This window comes from Podarcis erhardii, assembly GCF_964252035.2.
Source record: "Podarcis erhardii genome assembly, chromosome: 10".
NCBI lineage: Eukaryota > Metazoa > Chordata > Lepidosauria > Squamata > Lacertidae > Podarcis > Podarcis erhardii.
Window position 1 is genome coordinate 31484920 of NC_138500.1, and position 18131 is coordinate 31503050.

Sequence of the window (18131 nt, forward strand, 5' to 3'; positions counted from 1 at the left end):
ATGAAATCCATCATGTATTGGACCGTTTCAGAAAACCAGATCACCTTTGATTCCATTCACCCAATGACTGGGAATGCCAACATACAGAAAGGAAATTTTCATCTGCCAGGCAAAGAATGAAAAGTGCTGGTGGAAAGCTTGGTTCCACTCCAGCAGTTTATTCTGGAATTGGCATTCCTTCCCGCCTCCCTTAGTTTTAGCAGAAAATCTAGATGACATGCAGTTGCAGCACTAGCCTTACAGTGTCGACTGGCAAGGTGCTAATGAGACTTTCCTGGACAGAAAGTGTTTGTAGGATGTTGTACCTACCTGTTGTAAGATACTGTCTTCGTGGTTTTAAAAAATAATTGCCCCTCTGCTGCTGCTGAATATGGGCCACTGTTGGTCTCAAAATAAATTATCTCAGCCTGGAAATGGCTGCCAGACCAGTTAGATGTTAGCCCAGCCTTTGCCAACTTGGCTCCTTCCAGATATTTTAGACAACTTCGCTGACTGGGGCTGATGGGAGTTGAAGCCCAAAACATCTGGAGGGTGCCAGGTTGCCAAGAACTGTGTTAGTCCTGCAGTGGGCAGGGCTTCCTCGCCAGGACTGATGTCCCCTGCAGCTCCTGGCTCCTGGGAGCAGACATAAGAAGCGCTGAGGGCAAAGGTACTTACTTTATACTGATCTCAGTTGTTTCATCATCCCCCTGGTGTAAATACAAGGGCAAATCATGCACATCCACCCACCACCATTTCCTTAAAGAGTCCTGCTTTCATATCTTATTACTGCTGACCAAGAAGCTGTTTTACATTATGCTGCATCTGAAAATAGTAAATGGTCGTATGTTTTAAAATGATTTTGATGTAGTTAAGCTTTTACCTATTATTCCAAAGCATTTCTTATTGCATTAATAAATGTAATTTTCATGGTAAGCCACACAGCCGGATCCTTTCTAATTAGTACTAGCTATGTAGCAAAGCAGAAAATGTAACTAGGGTGTGGGTGTGTGGGGGTGTGGGTGTGGGTGTGTTCTCCAAGATTCTGTATTGGGACTTCCATTATTTAATGCATTGATGAGCAATGTGAGCAGGAAGGTGAACTGCAAGCCAGTAACACTTGTAGGGTTTGCAAAATTAATGAAATAGTCAAGTCAGAAGCAGAGTATCATGAATTACTAGAGGGTTTTGCAAAACTAGGTGAGTGGGCAATAAAATGATGAAATTCAGTGCTGATGAGTGTAAAGTAATTTACATTAGGAAAAAGTAACTATACATATAAAATGCTGAGTCCTCAGTTTGCTGTTACCATCAAGCAAGAAACTGTAGGCCTCATTATAAATTGTTCACTGAAAATGTCAGCTCAGTGCACAGCAACATTAATGAAATAAGAGCAGGGAATGAACTACTAGGGAGTACTACAAAGTTGGCTGGAAAATATTACAATAACAAAAAATCACAGTGCTAATGCATCCACCCACCATGGACACATATTTGTAATACAATTCAGAATTCAACATTTTAACTTAGCATTTTGCCATTCAGATTTCCACATGAATAGTTTAATTTGGGAACAATGTCCAGGTGTCATCCATAGTGTGTTTAAAAATATATATAATTCTTCAAGCCTACGCCTTGTTCTTATCTTTCTATATGTCAGGATGGTTCCCTGGTGTATGTTCACTTTCATGGCACCATTGATGATCTTATTTTACTTCTTTTTCTCCAAGGACATCCCAACCACCATATTAAGGCAGACTGAGAGACAGTAATCTGACCATAGACACCTAGTGGCCTTCATAGCTGTGACAGAATCTGAAGCCTGGCTTCTCATGTGCAAACCCCTAATAATCCAGCCAATGCACAGTAGTTAGTCTCTTATATGCTCTAGCAAGTTCAGCAAGGGCACGTGTCAGGTGTTCCATATGAAATTTGTAAAAGAAAAATCTCTCCATTCTCAGCCAAAACAATTAGGGCCATCTAAAGATTTTCTGTCATCCTATGTGGGATGCAGAAGCACAAGGAAATCCTTATGTAAACTGACACTGCAATGCTATGCACAGAGAGAGTAAGCCTAGTTGAACTAAGTAGACGTGGATAGGCTTGCATTGTGAATGTGCCTGGTAACCATTGTACAGTGGTACCTTGGGTTACAGACGCTTCAGGTTACAGACTCCGCTAACCCAGAAATAGTACCTCAGGTTAAGAACTTTGCTTCAGGATGAGAACAGAAATCGCGCGACAGCGGGAGGCCCCATTAGCTAAAGTGGTACCTCGGGTTAAGAACAGTTTCAGGTTAAGAATGGACCTCCAGAACAAATTAAGTTCTTAACCCAAGGTACCACTGTATATGCTTTAGGCACACCTACCCTGTGCTGCACTTGTGTACACTCCCACAAATTACAAAAATGGCAGCAATTAACTGGTATATAGCTAGGTTCATATACTGTGTTTGCAACCTGGTGCCCTCATAAGCTTTGGGTTACATCTCCCAGCATTCCCAGCAGCACAACTATGCTGGCTGGGGTTTATGGGAGTTGTAATCCAAACTCATGCTGGCTGGAGATGATGGGAGTTGTAGTCCAAAACATCTGGAAGGCTCCAGGTTGGCAAAGGTTGTCATAGGCAACATGAAACCAGTGTGGCATAGTGGTTAGGGTGCTGGAGTCAAATCCTACTCCAGGGTTCAAATCCCTGCTCAGCCATGAAGCCTAACATACCTCACAGGGTTGTTGCTGTGTGGATAATAGGGAGAGCAGGAGATCCATGGGCACTACCTTGAGGTCCTTGGATGTAAAAGCAAATAAATGAATGAATAGGACCAAGTATCTGTATGCTCATTCTTACTGCTGCAGACAAATGACCTGGTTAATTTTGACACCCTCACTCAAAATACATGCATGCAGGGCTGGCCCCACACATTGAACAAACTGAGCATCTGTCCTTGGTATCAGCCATGGAGGAGACGCTTTTTGTTGTCCTTCACATGCTTTTTAGCAATCTATTATAACTCTGCAATGGCACTTGAAAGCTAGCTGCGTAAAATTCTGCTTCTTATACCTTTGTGCTGCTGCTGCTGCTACTACTACTACTACTTCTCTTAACATCTATGTCACTAGTTACATTTCAAGAGAAGGGTTGCTGCTTATCCCTCCCCTTCTTTGGTCCTGGGGCTGAAGTGACAGCAGCTGATCCAAGGTGGGATGGTGAGACAATAGGAGGGGCACAGAGTCACAGGAAGATGTGTAGAGGCAAATCCTCATCCAGACCAGTTCAAGGTCTAGAGCTTGTCCTTTATGCTTGCAAGCACTTGCTCCCACATGTGCATAGCATCATGCTTTAACTCGCATCGCCTTGAATTTTTGCATCTATGCAGCATGCAGAATAATTTCTCCCTACTGGCTGAAAGTATAAGCGTGGATAGTGTATTGAGATTAGAATTAAAGGTAACCACTGTCTTCAGTCAAGCTGAAAATGTCAGATGACTCATCATGCACTTTGCACAAAGTTCCAGTTTTTGCCACACACATTCTAACAAAGAGGCTTGAAGACCTTGTGGTTCCCTGCTGCAGATCCTCGTCAGATAAGATCTCAGAGAAGTGGTAGATTGCTGATTACTTTTGCAACGTGTGCCTCGGCTGCACAGGGAGGCTGCAGCTAACCTAAGCTGGTGAACAGGCTGCAACATCATTGTCTTCACTGTTGTCATGGGAATGAAAAACATGCCATGAATACTAAGAAAAGGGCATCTATGCTTATCTTCTTGGCTAACAAGAAACTGGATAATTCATTGATTTTGTGGCCATGGCCACAACCTGTCATAAGCTAGTGGGTAGGGCTGCCCATACGTCCGGATTTCCCAGACCCTACCAGGATTTCAAAGGCAGAAGGGGGAATTTCTGGAAGGCAGCAGTTTGTCCTGGATCTTCGTCAAGTAAACCAAAAAATTACACTGCACTTTTGCTCTCATTCTGTGACTAGAAGCCGCTCTGAGAAACCTAACTGGGATTATCATGCAGAATTACAGGCTTTTAGGCACCAGTTACATGAGAAATTTTCACCAAAAAATCATGGGGTTTTTTGGCATTATTGGGGTCTTCTTTTAGAAAAGCTCAACAATTTTCAGAGTGTCCTCATTTTTACTTTTTGAAACAAGGCAACCCTACTAGTGGGTGACCTGGAGAGAAGCCCACTGCTGTTCATACCACTGGTCCGTTACCTAGCTATAGATTAAAAGCCGTGGTGCAGTTAAAGGAAAAGGAAAGAAGATATTCTCAATGACAGGCATAGGAAACAGAAGTAGCAAACCAGATGACTGGATGTGTTTCTGAACAGAGTCAGTTGGAATCTAAGTGCATAGCAACAAGACTTCATGAGATGAAACCAAACAATGGAGCTAAACTCCTGCAAAGCCTGTTTTCGTCCTGTATCTCTGGATAGCTTTTGCAGTTCCTATACTTACTTCCCTGCTTTGCTCATCTGGATTTAAGGCCCAGAAACCATTACTCTTGCTCCAGAAACAATTAATTTAATATTGATAAAATTGCTTAGTCGGCAGATATTAAATCTCAGTGCATCTCCTCTGCCCAGAAGCTACTTTCACTAAGCTCGTTTAATTTGTTTTGGCACTAGAGTTCATTTAGGAAAAGAAAAAGTCCCCAAAGAGGATCAAGTTGTAGGCTTTCTATGGTAACTGAAACAGCTACCAGCCCTACTTCCCTTCCCCCCCCCCACTCCCCCATCCTGCTAGCCGCTCAAGGCTCACCCACCGCTACTGATGGCTGCAATCTGCACCGCTCCCCTTTTAAGCTTATGCACACACCCTCTGCTTCTGACTCCCAGAAGTGCCCTGGCAAATGACATCATCAAGCTGTGCCACCAAGTTTGGAGTTGGCCACCATGTTGCACAAGGCAGAGAGGCAGGATCCACAGCCAAGGTGGCGCTGGGGGGCGGAAACAAAACCTCAAAATCAGAACACCCCACTTTCAGATCAGAAACTGTGGTGGCTTTATCAATTCAGGGACTGTCCTGGCAGAATCAAGGCAGTTGAGGGGTAGTTTAGAGGAAGAAAAGAAAGACATTTTAAGCACATTTCTTATTTCAAATGATGCATTTTTCAGTTGCTGACTTTTAAGTAGCAAATGTGAAGCAGAGTGGGGTCCACTACATAAGAAATAGTTAATGGGAGGGAGCATATTAACTTTGCACTCCACATAATAGATAAAAGGTTAATCTCAGTGATGCCAGAACCCAGATCATGGTAGATTAGTGGTGTATTGTTTGTCTTATGAAGAACATTAGAATAGAGTTATCATGATTAAAGCCGCATGAGAGACAGAGATCAGCAGGTGGGGAGGGAAAAGAAATATCATCCTTTTCTGGTGCAAAGATGAAGGCTTAGCAGACACCACAGTCACAGACCACTCATCAGAGGGATAATTTACATTCTGGAAATGAATGTTTGGTGGAGTGAATCAGGCTAGAATTGCAGAGCAGTAGCGAAAAGTCTCTCTCTTTCCCTCTCTCTCCTGCCGACTAGCAGAAAAGAAAATCAGCCACCCATGCAGCACATTTTAATTTTGTTCTGGTGACTATGCTACCCCTGCTCAGTTTAACAACAGCTCAAACTGTTATCAGGGAATACTGAGAAGGCAGGATCAACCATTATCATTGTTGCTCAGGTCTATGGACCTGCCAGTGATAGGAATGTCACGATTATTTTCATCTGCAAGCATTGATTTCCCCCTCACCTTGCAGCTGAATCTAAGATTTTCCTGTTTGTGAACATTTTCCTCCACCCTGTCCTGCAAAGACAGTGATGCGTGACTGACGGGTGGCCAGTTGTGTTACATTCCTTCTCTACCATCCATCCACTACTGGAATTTGGAATTTTATGTGCAATCCTTACTAAAGTCATCATACAATCCATATATAAATTCATGAAAGATCATTCTGTCAACAGCTATAAGCCACAATAGTTAAATGATACCTCCTTGCTCAGAGGCGATATAACTCTTATTACCACTAGTGATGGCCACCAACTTGGATGAGACGTATTCATGGAGATGGCTACTAGCCATGATGGCTGTGCTTTGACTCCACAGCGGGAGGCAGTAGTGCTTCAGAATACCAGTTGCTGGAAACCACAGGAGGAGAGAATATTCTTGTGCTCAGGTTCTGCTTGAGGGTTTCCCACAGGGGAAACAGACTAAAGGGGCCACTGGCTTGATCCAGAAGATGCTTCTTATGTATTTATGTTCTTACCAGATGCTGGAGTGCAGGAGTGGGAAAATGGAAGAAAAGGCCTTTGTCTTCATGCCCTGCCTGTGGGCTTCCCTGAAGTACATGAAAACCAGCATACAGGCCACAGTTCTAAATAAACCCTTAATAAAGACTTGGATTGATGACTTTCTAAATCCCATAATAACCATAGCAATATTCTCAATGCAGAAAGCACGCAGTGCAAGTAGATAAATAGGTACTGCTCCAGCGGGAAGCTAAATGGCGTTTCCATGGGCTGCTCTGGTTCACCAGAAGCGGCTTAGTCATGCTGGACACATGACCCGGAAGCTGTACGCCGGCTCCCTCGGCCAATAAAGCAAGATGAGCGCCGCAACCCCAGAGTCGGTCACGACTGGACCTAATGGTCCGGGGTCCCTTTACCTTTAGCTTTAATCCCATTTAATTATTTTAATACATAGTCACTCAGGGAGAAAGCTAGGTGCTCCTCCTGAGTAACAATCACCTATGATCTGTAGCAGCAGCAGCAGCAGCAACAATTTTATTATTTATATACTGCCCATCTGACTAGGTTGCCTCAGCCACTCTGGGCAGCTTCCAGCAAAATATAAAAACACAACAAAACATCAAACATTAAAAACTTCCTTATGCAGGGATAATAATAATAATAATAATAATAATAATAATAATAATAATAATAATAATTCCATTATTTATATACGAGAGGACTCCCCCACCACCCCTCTAAATGATTCCAATATTTCTATGGGGTTAAGGTCATTATTCTTTGAATTTTACAGAGGAGAAATTGAAGTGCATGAGCCAGCAATTAAATTAGCAGTCTGTAATTGGAGTGGGGTGGGCTAGGGTTAATAAGAAGCAGCCCATGGTGGAATGTGCTTACAGGTTTGCAATGAAGTGACTGGCACAAATGAATCCATTAGACCAGATGTGAGTAGGGCAGCCGAAGCATCACATTCCGAGATTTGAGGGCAGAATCCAGAAAGCAGGCGTTGCAGCCGGCCTTGACAAAGATATATTGGTAACGCTCTGCACAGACACACATGCCTGCCCTGTGTACTTGATCCTTCTCTGAAGCAATAACTGCCCGTTAATGACTTGCCATTACACATGTCCTAAACCAGCTGTCCTTAGTCAGAGATGCTACAAGGAAGAGGATGAATTGCTGTATGTGGGACATATCTGTGGGACAGGAATAGATGGAAGATGAAGAAAAGCTGGACAGCTCCCATTCATAACCCTCCACTAGTTGTGAATTTGCAGTCCAACACTCTTTTATCCGTTGGCTGATGAATTGTTGCTCACTACAAAACATGACAACTGAAAATCCTCCCACTTCCAAGATCGCACCTTCTTAGGCTTTGCCTCCTCACTTCTTGACAGTATTACTTTCCTGAGCCAAACTAATTAAGAAATGGCTGGGCCAGTTTAGATGTTAAAAAGAGAGCCTGAGGGCCAAATTCCAATTAACCTCAAATGTTAACTAAAGCAACCTGAGCTGGGGGAAACTTACACTCTTGTTCCTCTCAAAATTTACTTTAATTTTTTTATAGCTATTTTACATTTCAAGACAGAAAACCAAAAGGGTTAAAAAGATACACACAAATGACTTTACCTCCTGACACAAAGAATTTGTCAAGAAATCAAAGACTGTAGAATCGTTACTCAGAAAGTGCTGCCTTAGTGAGATATTTCTGTTCCTGTTTTGTATATAATATTCTTTTTTTAAAAAAAAGAAACTCAGTTGTGTAACGGGAGTCTCAACCATTTCAAAATGACGTGTGTGTGTGTGATGAACTGACAGGATGGCAGGGAGGAGGAAGAGAAATCCTACTAAAGGGTGTAGCTGGGACTGGGACATACTGGGGCAAGCTGGGGATGGGGGAGGAGAGATTGGTGTAGGAAGTGCTCATAGGGTGACAGAGGGTGGTGAGGGGATGGGGGTCAATGCACAGGAACCAGAGCAGCAGGACCCAGAGCCAGAGGGGCCCCTGTCTCCACAAACATGGTGGGTTCTGATGCATAGGGAGCAGCGGGAGGGGCGTTCTAGGAAGCTGAGGCAGGCAGGGCCTAGAGCCCAGTTCCCTAGCTAGCCAGGTGGGGCTTGTTAGCTTTGGGTGAAGATATGTGATTCCTCAGCTGAAGTAGGCTCGGAACAGGTGAGGGTCACCTGCCTCGTCAAGCCCAGATGCTGCAATCAGCAGGCAAAGTACAAAAGGGGAGCCGAGCTGAGGGGCTGTGCTTGGTCAACTGCCCAGGTTGATTGGACCATGGCTTGGATGTTCCAGAGAGCTGGTTGGGGCTGTGTATATGCAGGACTGACCTCCAGGTGCCCTAACCCTTGGATCACTTGTAGAGATGGGAATTTGCCTGCTGGGGCTTTGGACCTGTTTGTCTGCCGGACTGTGTGCTACCATCTGCTATAGAACTGTTCACTCCAGCAGGACTTGCTGCCAGGTACCCTGTGGTTCAGGATGCTGTGTGTGTGTATGTTGGAGTTCTGATTTCTGGGGATCTGAGCCAGCATTTTGCTGTATTGGTAACAATCATCTGTGCAAGTCCTCTGATAAAGACACAAGTCTGGATCTCATCTCCAAACATCTTTGGGTATGTTTGTTTTTTAAAGTATTATCACGAAATGAAAGGCCTTGTAAATACTCATACATGTCTACTGGTTTAATTGTTTAATTTTGTTTCTTGAAATTAATCTGAGTAAGCCACTCTTAAATTCAAAAGTGTATGGCCATTCCTTGTTCTCAGTCGCATAAGTGTCAATTTGCTCCCCTTGTTAAACAAAAGTAGCTCAATCACTAATTGGTTGTGATGGTGGCAGATCCTGTATTAGGAGGCAGGTTGCTGGTGAATTTCTATAAAATCGGAAAGGTGTTAATACTTAATGCTGGAAGAAAGAGGGTACAGAATTCTTTCACTGCCCTCACTTTCCCTTTGAAATCTCTCCCCCATTTTTTTTCCCCCAGTGGGTTTCTGAGACTAGTAATCTAAGAGAAAGTAGACTTGGGGGGAGGTAGTTTGGGAGGAAAAGTATGGATGTGCAAGGCACCTCCTGCCGGTTGCATATTTGCTTTCAAATCCTCCCACCCTTAGGTTATAGAATTTCAACACAACCTGAATACTGACACATTGTGCCACCATAAAGTGTAGCGAGCCTGTAATATAGTTGCAGGTGTGGTATAAAACTGATTCCGTACAACTGCACAAACCTATATGAAAGGTGAACTTAAAAATAATTTTAAAAATAGTGGGGGTTTGCCCACAATGCATTACTGGTTGTTTTCATTTGTATATATGAAACAGAAATCAATTTTGCTTCATGGATTGAATAAAGGGGGCTTTGTCATGAGATGGTCTTGCAGCTGTATAGGAAATTATCCAGCTTATTACATTGCCAGATGGCTGGGCTAATGGGCAGTTCACAGTACCTCTCTCATTGGAATGCTCAGTAGGCAATAGATCCAATCACTGGAACCATACAGTAAAGAGCTCGTTTGGGTCTGGTAGGAGGTGCTCTATTCCAGATAATTCCCAGGTCATGAAAATTAATGTAGCTTCAGACTGATAATACATTGAGAACATGTATCAAACTGACCTGGCAAAACGCTGGTGCTTTTAATGATGCATAGAACAGCCCCTGACATGGCCTTTTGCTCTGTGCAATAGACTGGCTGGCATGGACGTTGGTTAACCAGATAGGCAAGTATTTGGTGGTGCTATCTCTCAATTGACCTTTAAGACTCTGCTCCTTTTAATGAAACTTAGAATTTGTTTGGTTGCAACATATAGAATTTTGGAAAAGGTTGGACTCAGCCATGCAAAACATGGTTGCTCCCTCAGCTGGTGTAAAGCTACTGCTTTGTGGGAGGGGGGCAACAATTGCTTCATCAGTAGACCTTTATCTTGATATTGGATATTAGTATCACATTCTCCCATACCTTTATGCCATAGCTGCCTTGCCAATATGCTTGTCCAGCTCAGTGTTGATGGAGAGGTTTGCTGATTATGGTGGAGCCCAGGTAGACAAAATTGCCTACTACCTCAGGCATGTGATTGGTGATGTCCTGACCAAGGACGTTGGTCTTCATCAGGCTGATGGTAAGAACCAACTCCTTGGAATGTGGTGTCAAGGCTGCATCATCTGCAAACAACATCTCTCAGATAAGGACCCACCACGCTTTTGTACAGGCATGGAGACGGCTAGATTGACCAGACCCCCATCACTTCTTGGAAGACACTCTCTTCAGTTGAGCTGAAGGCATAGGAGAGCAACAGGGAGGAGAATATGCCAAGGGGAATTGGGGTGAGAACATAGCCCTGTTTCATACCACTCTTTATAGGGAAGCCATCCAAGGATGACCTGTCATACGGGACAGCGCTAGGCATGTTCTCATGGAAGGACACTATCTTGTGGAGCTGAGGTAGGCATCCTATTTTATGGAGAATAATCCTTTTTGGCTGACAAGGTCAAAGGCCTTTGTCAGGTCTGTGAAAGGAATGTACAAGGGGCATATCAGCATTTCTTCTGCAGCTGACACAGTGAGAAAATCATGTCAACTGTTGATCTCCGAGCTCTAAAGCCTCATTGTGACTCGGGATACACTGTCAGCAAGTGACTATAATCTGTTGAGAACTACACAGGCAAAGGCTTTCCCCACAGTACTCAGCAGGGAGATAGGTAATTGACTATTGTAAATTATGGCTGGGTGTGTATAATAATAACAACAGCTTCCTTTACAGAGATATATATTGCATAGAATCAAACAGTTAACTTTGATAGGTTGCAGAAATGTATGTGAGACTCAGCATAGGAAAAGACAGGATTTCATTCACAGTGTGAAATGGCCTTTGATATCATCTTGGATAAAAGGTCCTTGAGGAACATAAGAGACGAAAGCAAGAGGAAAGGAACCCTCACAAATGTCAGGGTGGAACTCTGTTGCATATGCATAGAGAAGAACAAACCATTAACCGGAGGGGTGGGTCAAAAAGAATCCAGTACTTCTCTTTGAGATCCACAAGGAAATATTTAGGGGTTGCTTTAAGTTCATTTGATGAAAAGTGTTATGCAGGTTTCAAAGGCAAAATTACTAGTCAGGAGCAGTGAAGTAAGCTGAAGAAGAGCTTTAGGTCTGGTATTAACACAATTTTTCAGGCCAAGTTGAATAGCATATATGATATTTCAGCCACTTGTAAATGCAGCCCCTGGCAATAAAAAATAACAGCAACCACATTTAATCCATCTGTTCGGTTGTTTCAAGAGGGCTCTGTCTCAGTCTCTCACTGAAGTTGAAATCTGTGAAAATAAAAACAAGCAAGAGTCGTCCTTTTACGCTTCCTAAATGCTGCTCCTTTTAAGGGATCCTGCCTCAACTATCATTAATGTCTTTTTGGAGGTTGGAGTTTTAAACCATCTTTCCAAAATGCATCTTTAAAACCTGTAATCCCTACTGGGAGTTATTTTTCAAACTTATTTTTATTCAAGAAGGGTTAGTTACTGCCACTAGAATCTGCAGATAAAAGATTCTACTTATGCTAAGGCTGTGTTTTCATAGAATTGTAGAAGAGTTGGAAGTGACCAACAAGGGTCATCTAGTCCAACCCCCCTGCAATGCAGGAATCTTTTGCCCAAAGTGGGGCTGGAACCCATGGCCCTGAGATTAAGAGTCTCATGCTGTTCACATTAATGACAGCTAGGTCATTCTTGTTCTCAATACTGGTTGAAGCTGGTTTGGAAGAAAGCACATAAAAACACATTATTTTGCAAGAAATTGCAGGAAAGATGCGGATTGTGGCTAATGTTGCATGTAATGGCTTAAAATGCAGGAGGATGACTGCTCTTCCCCACTGTTTCAAGTCTCATCTGCAGTTGCTGTACACACCAGAGAATAGGTGGGGATGTCTTTACCCAATGCACATTATCTGTTTGGTTTCTCTGCACCTGCAAGCCCCCTCTCCCTCCCCCGAAAACCCGTATTCATGAAGCTGTCATCTGTGCATGTGCAATGGCTATCTCAAATGTACACACCTCAGCTTAACAGCAGCATATGTTTTCAAATCAAATGGGAATTGCTTTGAAGAAAGATCCATTGGCTAATATCATATGAGCAGGGCCTTCAGCCAACTTAGTGGGAGCACACACTGGAATGGGAAGGATTGTTAATGCATACATAGTTTTAGTTAAAGCAAGTCAGCAGTACTTTTGCAATGTTACTGTCTCTGCCACAATGACCACCTTTCAAGCAAACAACTCATCCATGGGTATATATGCTCATCTTCCCCTTGATCACTCGGAGAACGCTGCACATGATTTCATACACTCACATGCACTCATGCATACAGAGTGTCCCAGTGCACCTGAAGAGTCAGTCATGATCAAAGAAATCACTAGACCAGGCATAGACAAACTCCGGCCCTCCAGATGTTTAGAACAACAGGGATGATGGGAATTGTAGTCCCAAACATCTGGAAGGCTGGAGTTTGCCTATGCCTGCACTAGACAATGGTGTTCTTGACTCATTCATCAGCCAGCAAGCCAACACATGCCTATCCTGAGAACTGCCTTTTCAACAAGTTTATGATAGCTCTTTTAGCCTGCAAAGGGTTTTTGAATATATAGCCAGCTCCTCAAGATGTAATAAAAATCCTTTCTTTCTGACTGTGTAATTGTCTTAAACTATAAGCCGTTAAGCCGTTTTACAGGCAAGAGATGAAGGATAAATTACCAGACACATATCTTCATGGGAGTTTCCCATGTGCCTGTTTTGATGCCTTAGCAAAACTTCCTCCACCAGGTGCCCTCCAGATGATTTGGACTATAACTCCCATCAGGTGTTGCAGTCCAATGCAACAGGAGACTATCTTGGTATATGAGCTTCTTGATAGATAATGAATGATGTGACATGGGAAAGCCAGACAAGGGTGTTGCTTCAAGCATATCGGTCTGTGACCCATACATGCCCCCACCATCTCCTGTACCTGCGGTACAGAATCTCCAAGTGTCCCTATTTTCCTGGGACATCCCTGATTTAGACAAGCCATCCCGGTTTCTGATTTAATCCTGGAATGTCCCACTTTTCCTTAGGATGTCCCTATTTTCATCTGAGAAATGTTGGAGGGTATGCAAATAGGTGGGCAGAGGCTGTAACCATGCAGGGATAAACTTGTCTGCAGTGCAGTTTGCAGGGACCAATAACATAACCATATATACAAGCACATGTGCATGAGCTACTGGTTTATAATTAGGCACAGAAAATAAGTATCGTACACAAAAAGTGCAGTTGCAGTAAGAAGGGGGGGGGTAGATTTATATTCATACATTATTCGTTTCATTTAAGATACATCCATGCAAAGAGATTTCTCATAAAGCTGTAAATTTCCAATATGCTTTCTATCATTAGGAATGTTACGAGCTTATGTGAAGATTCTCTAGCATTTTATTTATTCACCCCAGCAGGGAATTTAATTTAAGACTAGGATTTTGGGGCTATCAGAAACCAGGATAGCCCATACCTCTAAGAGATGCAGCATAAGGACAGTTAGCTATTTAGGGAGCCATCCAACCCCCCAGGGAGACGCGGGTGGTGCTGTGGTCTAAACCACAGAGCCTAGGGCTTGCCAATCAGAAGGTCGGCGGTTCAAATCCCTGCGACAGGGTGAGCTCCAGTTGCTTGCTCCCTGCTCCTGCCCACCTAGCAGTTCGAAAGCATGTCAAAATACAAGTACCTTCCAGTGGGAAGGTAAACGGCATTTCCGTGCGCTGCTCTGGTTCGCCAGAAGCGGCTTAGTCATGCTGGCCACATGACCCGGAAGCTGTCTGCGGACAAATTCTGGCTCCCTCGGCCAGTAAAGCGAGATGAGCGCCGCAACCCCAGAGTCGTCCGCAACTGGACTTAACACTCAGGGTTAAGCACAACAATTGAGCTTGGATTGTTCCTGATGCTGTCATGTGATCACATCAGGGTTAGCTTGGGATCCAGTGTAACCCAGGCCAGCTCAGACTTCTGCCTGACTGCATGTGTGGTGGGCAGAAGGGAACTCTGTGCCAATGGAGTGAAGCTGCTTCCCTCTGCAGGCAGAGACCAGCAGGGTCGTAGGGAGGCCAGGAGGGGCTGGGTGAAGGATGCAAAAGCAGGTTGAATTGCTCCGTTAATACTGTAGTGTCCACAGGGCCGTCTTTAGCATATGCGCTGCCGGGGTGCAAAGATCGGCCCAGAGCCTCCAAATTTAGTTTAGCCACCCCCAGATTTGTTTTTTGGGGGGGGCGAACTCAATGTTATTGAGCTTTTTGGGGAAGGGGGCAGCCAAAGTTGTTGACCTTTTTTGGGGAGGAGAATTGCTCACCTGTAACAACGACGCAGCGGAAATAACTACTTTCATTTTCCTGACTCGCCGGGAATATTTGATGCTACAATATTTGACGCTACAGAATAACAGAGTGACGGGGGGGGGGCTTTCGCTCCATTGCTTTTCACTGCCGCCAATCGAGAGGGACCGGATTACAGTAGGTATACAGTGGTACCTTGGGTTAAGTACTTAATTTGTTCCAGAAGTCCATTCTTAACCTGAAACTGTTCTTAACCTGAAGCACCACTTTAGCTAATGGGGCCTCCCGCTGCTGCACAATTTCTGTTCTCACCCTGAAGCAAAGTTTTTAACCTGAGGTACTATTTCTGGGTTAGCGGAGTCTGTAACCTGAAGCATATGTAACCCGAGGTACCACTGTACATTTGGCGCCTCCCAGAATTCGGCGCCCGGGTGCACCACACCCCTTGCACCCCTGGCTAAAGACGGCCCTGAGTGTCCAACATGAAATTGTGGGGTTATAATTTATCAGGAAGTTCAACTATGCAGCTATATACAGGGTGCGTCTTTTAAAAGAGGCCCTGCAGAACATGTGTACTCTGTATCCACAGGGCCTCTTTTAAAGGACTCATCCTGTATTACTGTTTTCATGGTGCTGCAAGGCATTTTTGCCACACCAGATTAACACAGCTATTCTTCTGGAAATTGTTATTTAATTGAGAAAACTCTTAATGGTGGATTGTGGTAAGATACATCATTGCCAATTGTAAGCTGTGTTTACATTTTCTGTACAAAATGAGTAAGTGTACTGGCATCCATGATGAAATAAAAGTTTCCAGAATGATATAAAAACAAGTCCTATGCATTTTATGATTCTAATCATTGACAGAATTTAATAAATCTCCATTTTGCGGATATAAAGTTTTAAAACTCCCAGCCCTCCAAGCTTGTTGCCGCTTCTGTGTACAGTACTTCTTTTATTTGACTGATCGTAAATCAACATCTGTAACTACTTTATTCTGCATAGCTCTTAGCTTTTGAAGGCTCTCTCCAGTCTGCACTCTTTGCTGGCAGCATTGGATTTCATGGGCTAATCGGGGAGGGAGCGAGGAAACTGGCAGTGACAGATGAAGCACTGGATTGAGCTAAATAGCCTCCCAACTCTCTGGATCTGCCTTACTGGCAAATTCTTAAGAGGCTGCAGGAGCTACTGCCACTCAAGGCAGACCAAGCTGTAAGGCTGTACAGCAACACGGCATGTACATCCCAGGAACTGCAGCCTAACCAGAATGCTGGACAACAAGGTCACATTGTGCCAGCTAATCTGGGTGTCAGCTGCCAGACGCCTGGCCTCCATTCTGCCTGTCTCGTGTTCAGTCACATGAATTAAAATTCATCTAAAATAAGCAACAAGGAAACAGAAAGTGCCGAAAGACACCCAGGAGGAAGTGTGCGAAGAAGATCCTTTTTCTATTTAGGAATGACAGGTGATAACTCTCAGTGATGCGTCTCCAGTGGACCATTACCTTAAAAGTGATGAGGTTCCCCCCCCCTTCACATAACACTTGTGCCTTCCTCACTAGCATATTTTACTTCTGCTGTGAGAGGAACTTGTTGCCATGGAAGTAGCCAGGATTTATTTGGGGGGGGGGAGGACACCTACCTGTCCTGTTCCAGAACCTGCAACGTGATAGGTCAGTTTGCGGAAGCCATACCTGTCACTCAATCGGGTTGCATCGCTAGAATGCACCACAACCTCATCCAAGTGACCGCAGAGAACATTTCTGTTTCAAATATTCTAACGGTTTCTACTTTTAGTTACATCTTTTTTTAATTTACTTAGGGGGGTGCAGCTGCCCCCCGGCTACGCCCTCACTTCTTGCTAAGGTACTTTGGGCTGGTTCATAAATGGCCTTGACATGTAGCTTCTACATGTGGTAGAGCACAGGCGTATGCCTCTGACTCATGCATGGGGATGTGTCAGTGCACACACACAAATGCACACAAAGCAACTTTAATATGCTTTGAGGTCTACGAGTCCCACCCACTGACACCCTTTCTTCTCCGCAGATAGATCTCGTGAGTTGGGTTTATGGTGTTCATGTAATTTAGCAGCAGTTGGAGGGGGGCGCTCCTTGAGGTTTCTTTACTGTAAAAACAAAACTTCAAGGCAGCTTATACTGGTAAAAACGATGAAATAAGTAAAAAGCAAATTTTAAGCAACAACCGGCAAGATGGGAGCAGAGCAGGAAGATAAAACGATGTAAGCTGAAGACAGAAAGATAAAAACAGCAGCTAATACTAATGCAGTTCTCTCCATGTGTACTCAGAAGTAAGACCCACTGAGTTCAATGGGACTCACTCCAGGTAAGCATATATAGGACTGCAGCCTTAAAGGTGTTTTTCTTTTGTTTTTGTTTTTGCAAATGTCATTTATTGATAAATGTCATTTATTGGCAAATGCCATTTATTTATTATTGCATAATAAATATTCATCAACCTACAACAGAACAAATAGCGAGGTTCCTGTATGGTGCTCTCATCCTAGGTGAGTGTTCTGTTTTAATTTTAGTAAATCTCTCCAGAATGGATGTCTTGGAGGCCCAGTATTTTCCATTCTTCTATTATAAATCACAAAAATGGGCACCTCACTTCACAAGCCTGCTATGGTGTTTTGTCTCATGCATGTTGGTTCTTATAATTTACAGCACATTATAAATGGCTGTCGACCCCTTCCAGTGTTCCCATATTTAGGTATGAGTCATGTATCCTAAGGCAAGTTGGTTCATCTGTATGTAAATTTCCCATGCTCTATCATGTTTAGAACCTCCACAAGGGGGGGTTGCACAGAGGAGTCAGATGGCAGAAAATGAACAAATGAATCCATGAATGATTTCCAGACTCTAATTATTCTCCTACTGCAGATGATGTACAAGAATCGAAGTTGGATGTAAAATTGTCAAGTTTGTGGCGTATTAGTTACAATTTTAGGAATTTGATAAGACTGTTTTAGAGCAGGGATGGCTAACATTTGTTCCTGTTCTTCTAATTATTTTATTTATTAATTGCTTTGCAAGAGGCATCCCAAAGCAATTTACAGTATTTTTGAAATATTCTAACTTTATGGAAATGCTGTGTTTTTGGAATATGGTTTTTTGGAAAATTTATATTACCCCGATCATTGGCCATTCTGACTTGGGCTGTTCAGAGTTGTAATCCAACAACATTTGGAGAATGAACACAATGCGCCAGTCGTGTGTTCTCTCATTTGTTCTGACGGTACTCTCTACTTGCGCATCTGTATCATCATAAATATCTGGAAAACCAGCTTTATTATTCTTGTGAATGTAACATACCACGCCAACCTTAGCTTGGTTTGTTTTAGTTTTTATGTGTTTGTTTCACGAAGTTCTATTTTTAAAAAAGAAAAAGTATGAGCACAATGCGATAACAAGGAATTATGGGTAATGAAGCACATTCTGTAGATTTTTGCAAGGGCCATGTTATCTATTTCTCAGCTGCTGTTCATGGTACAGCCTCTCACATGCACTATAAAGTGAGCCACTTCCTGCCT

General features: G+C 43.4%; 1 protein-coding gene across 3 annotated transcripts in view; it reads left to right on the forward strand.

Moving 5' to 3' along the window:
- GRAP2 (GRB2 related adaptor protein 2) overlaps positions 1-18131 on the forward strand; it is a 48891-nt gene that overhangs the window by 9761 nt on the left and 20999 nt on the right. Inside the window, exon 1 of one of the 3 annotated variants that reach the window (XM_081877659.1) lies at positions 16766-16924. The exons of the other annotated variants lie outside the window; for them this stretch is intronic. Coding sequence (XP_081733785.1) covers positions 16909-16924 — 16 coding nt within the window. The 5' untranslated portion in view covers positions 16766-16908. Of the gene's footprint in view, positions 1-16765; positions 16925-18131 lie in introns of those variants that run through there. 3 annotated transcript variants of the gene reach the window in all.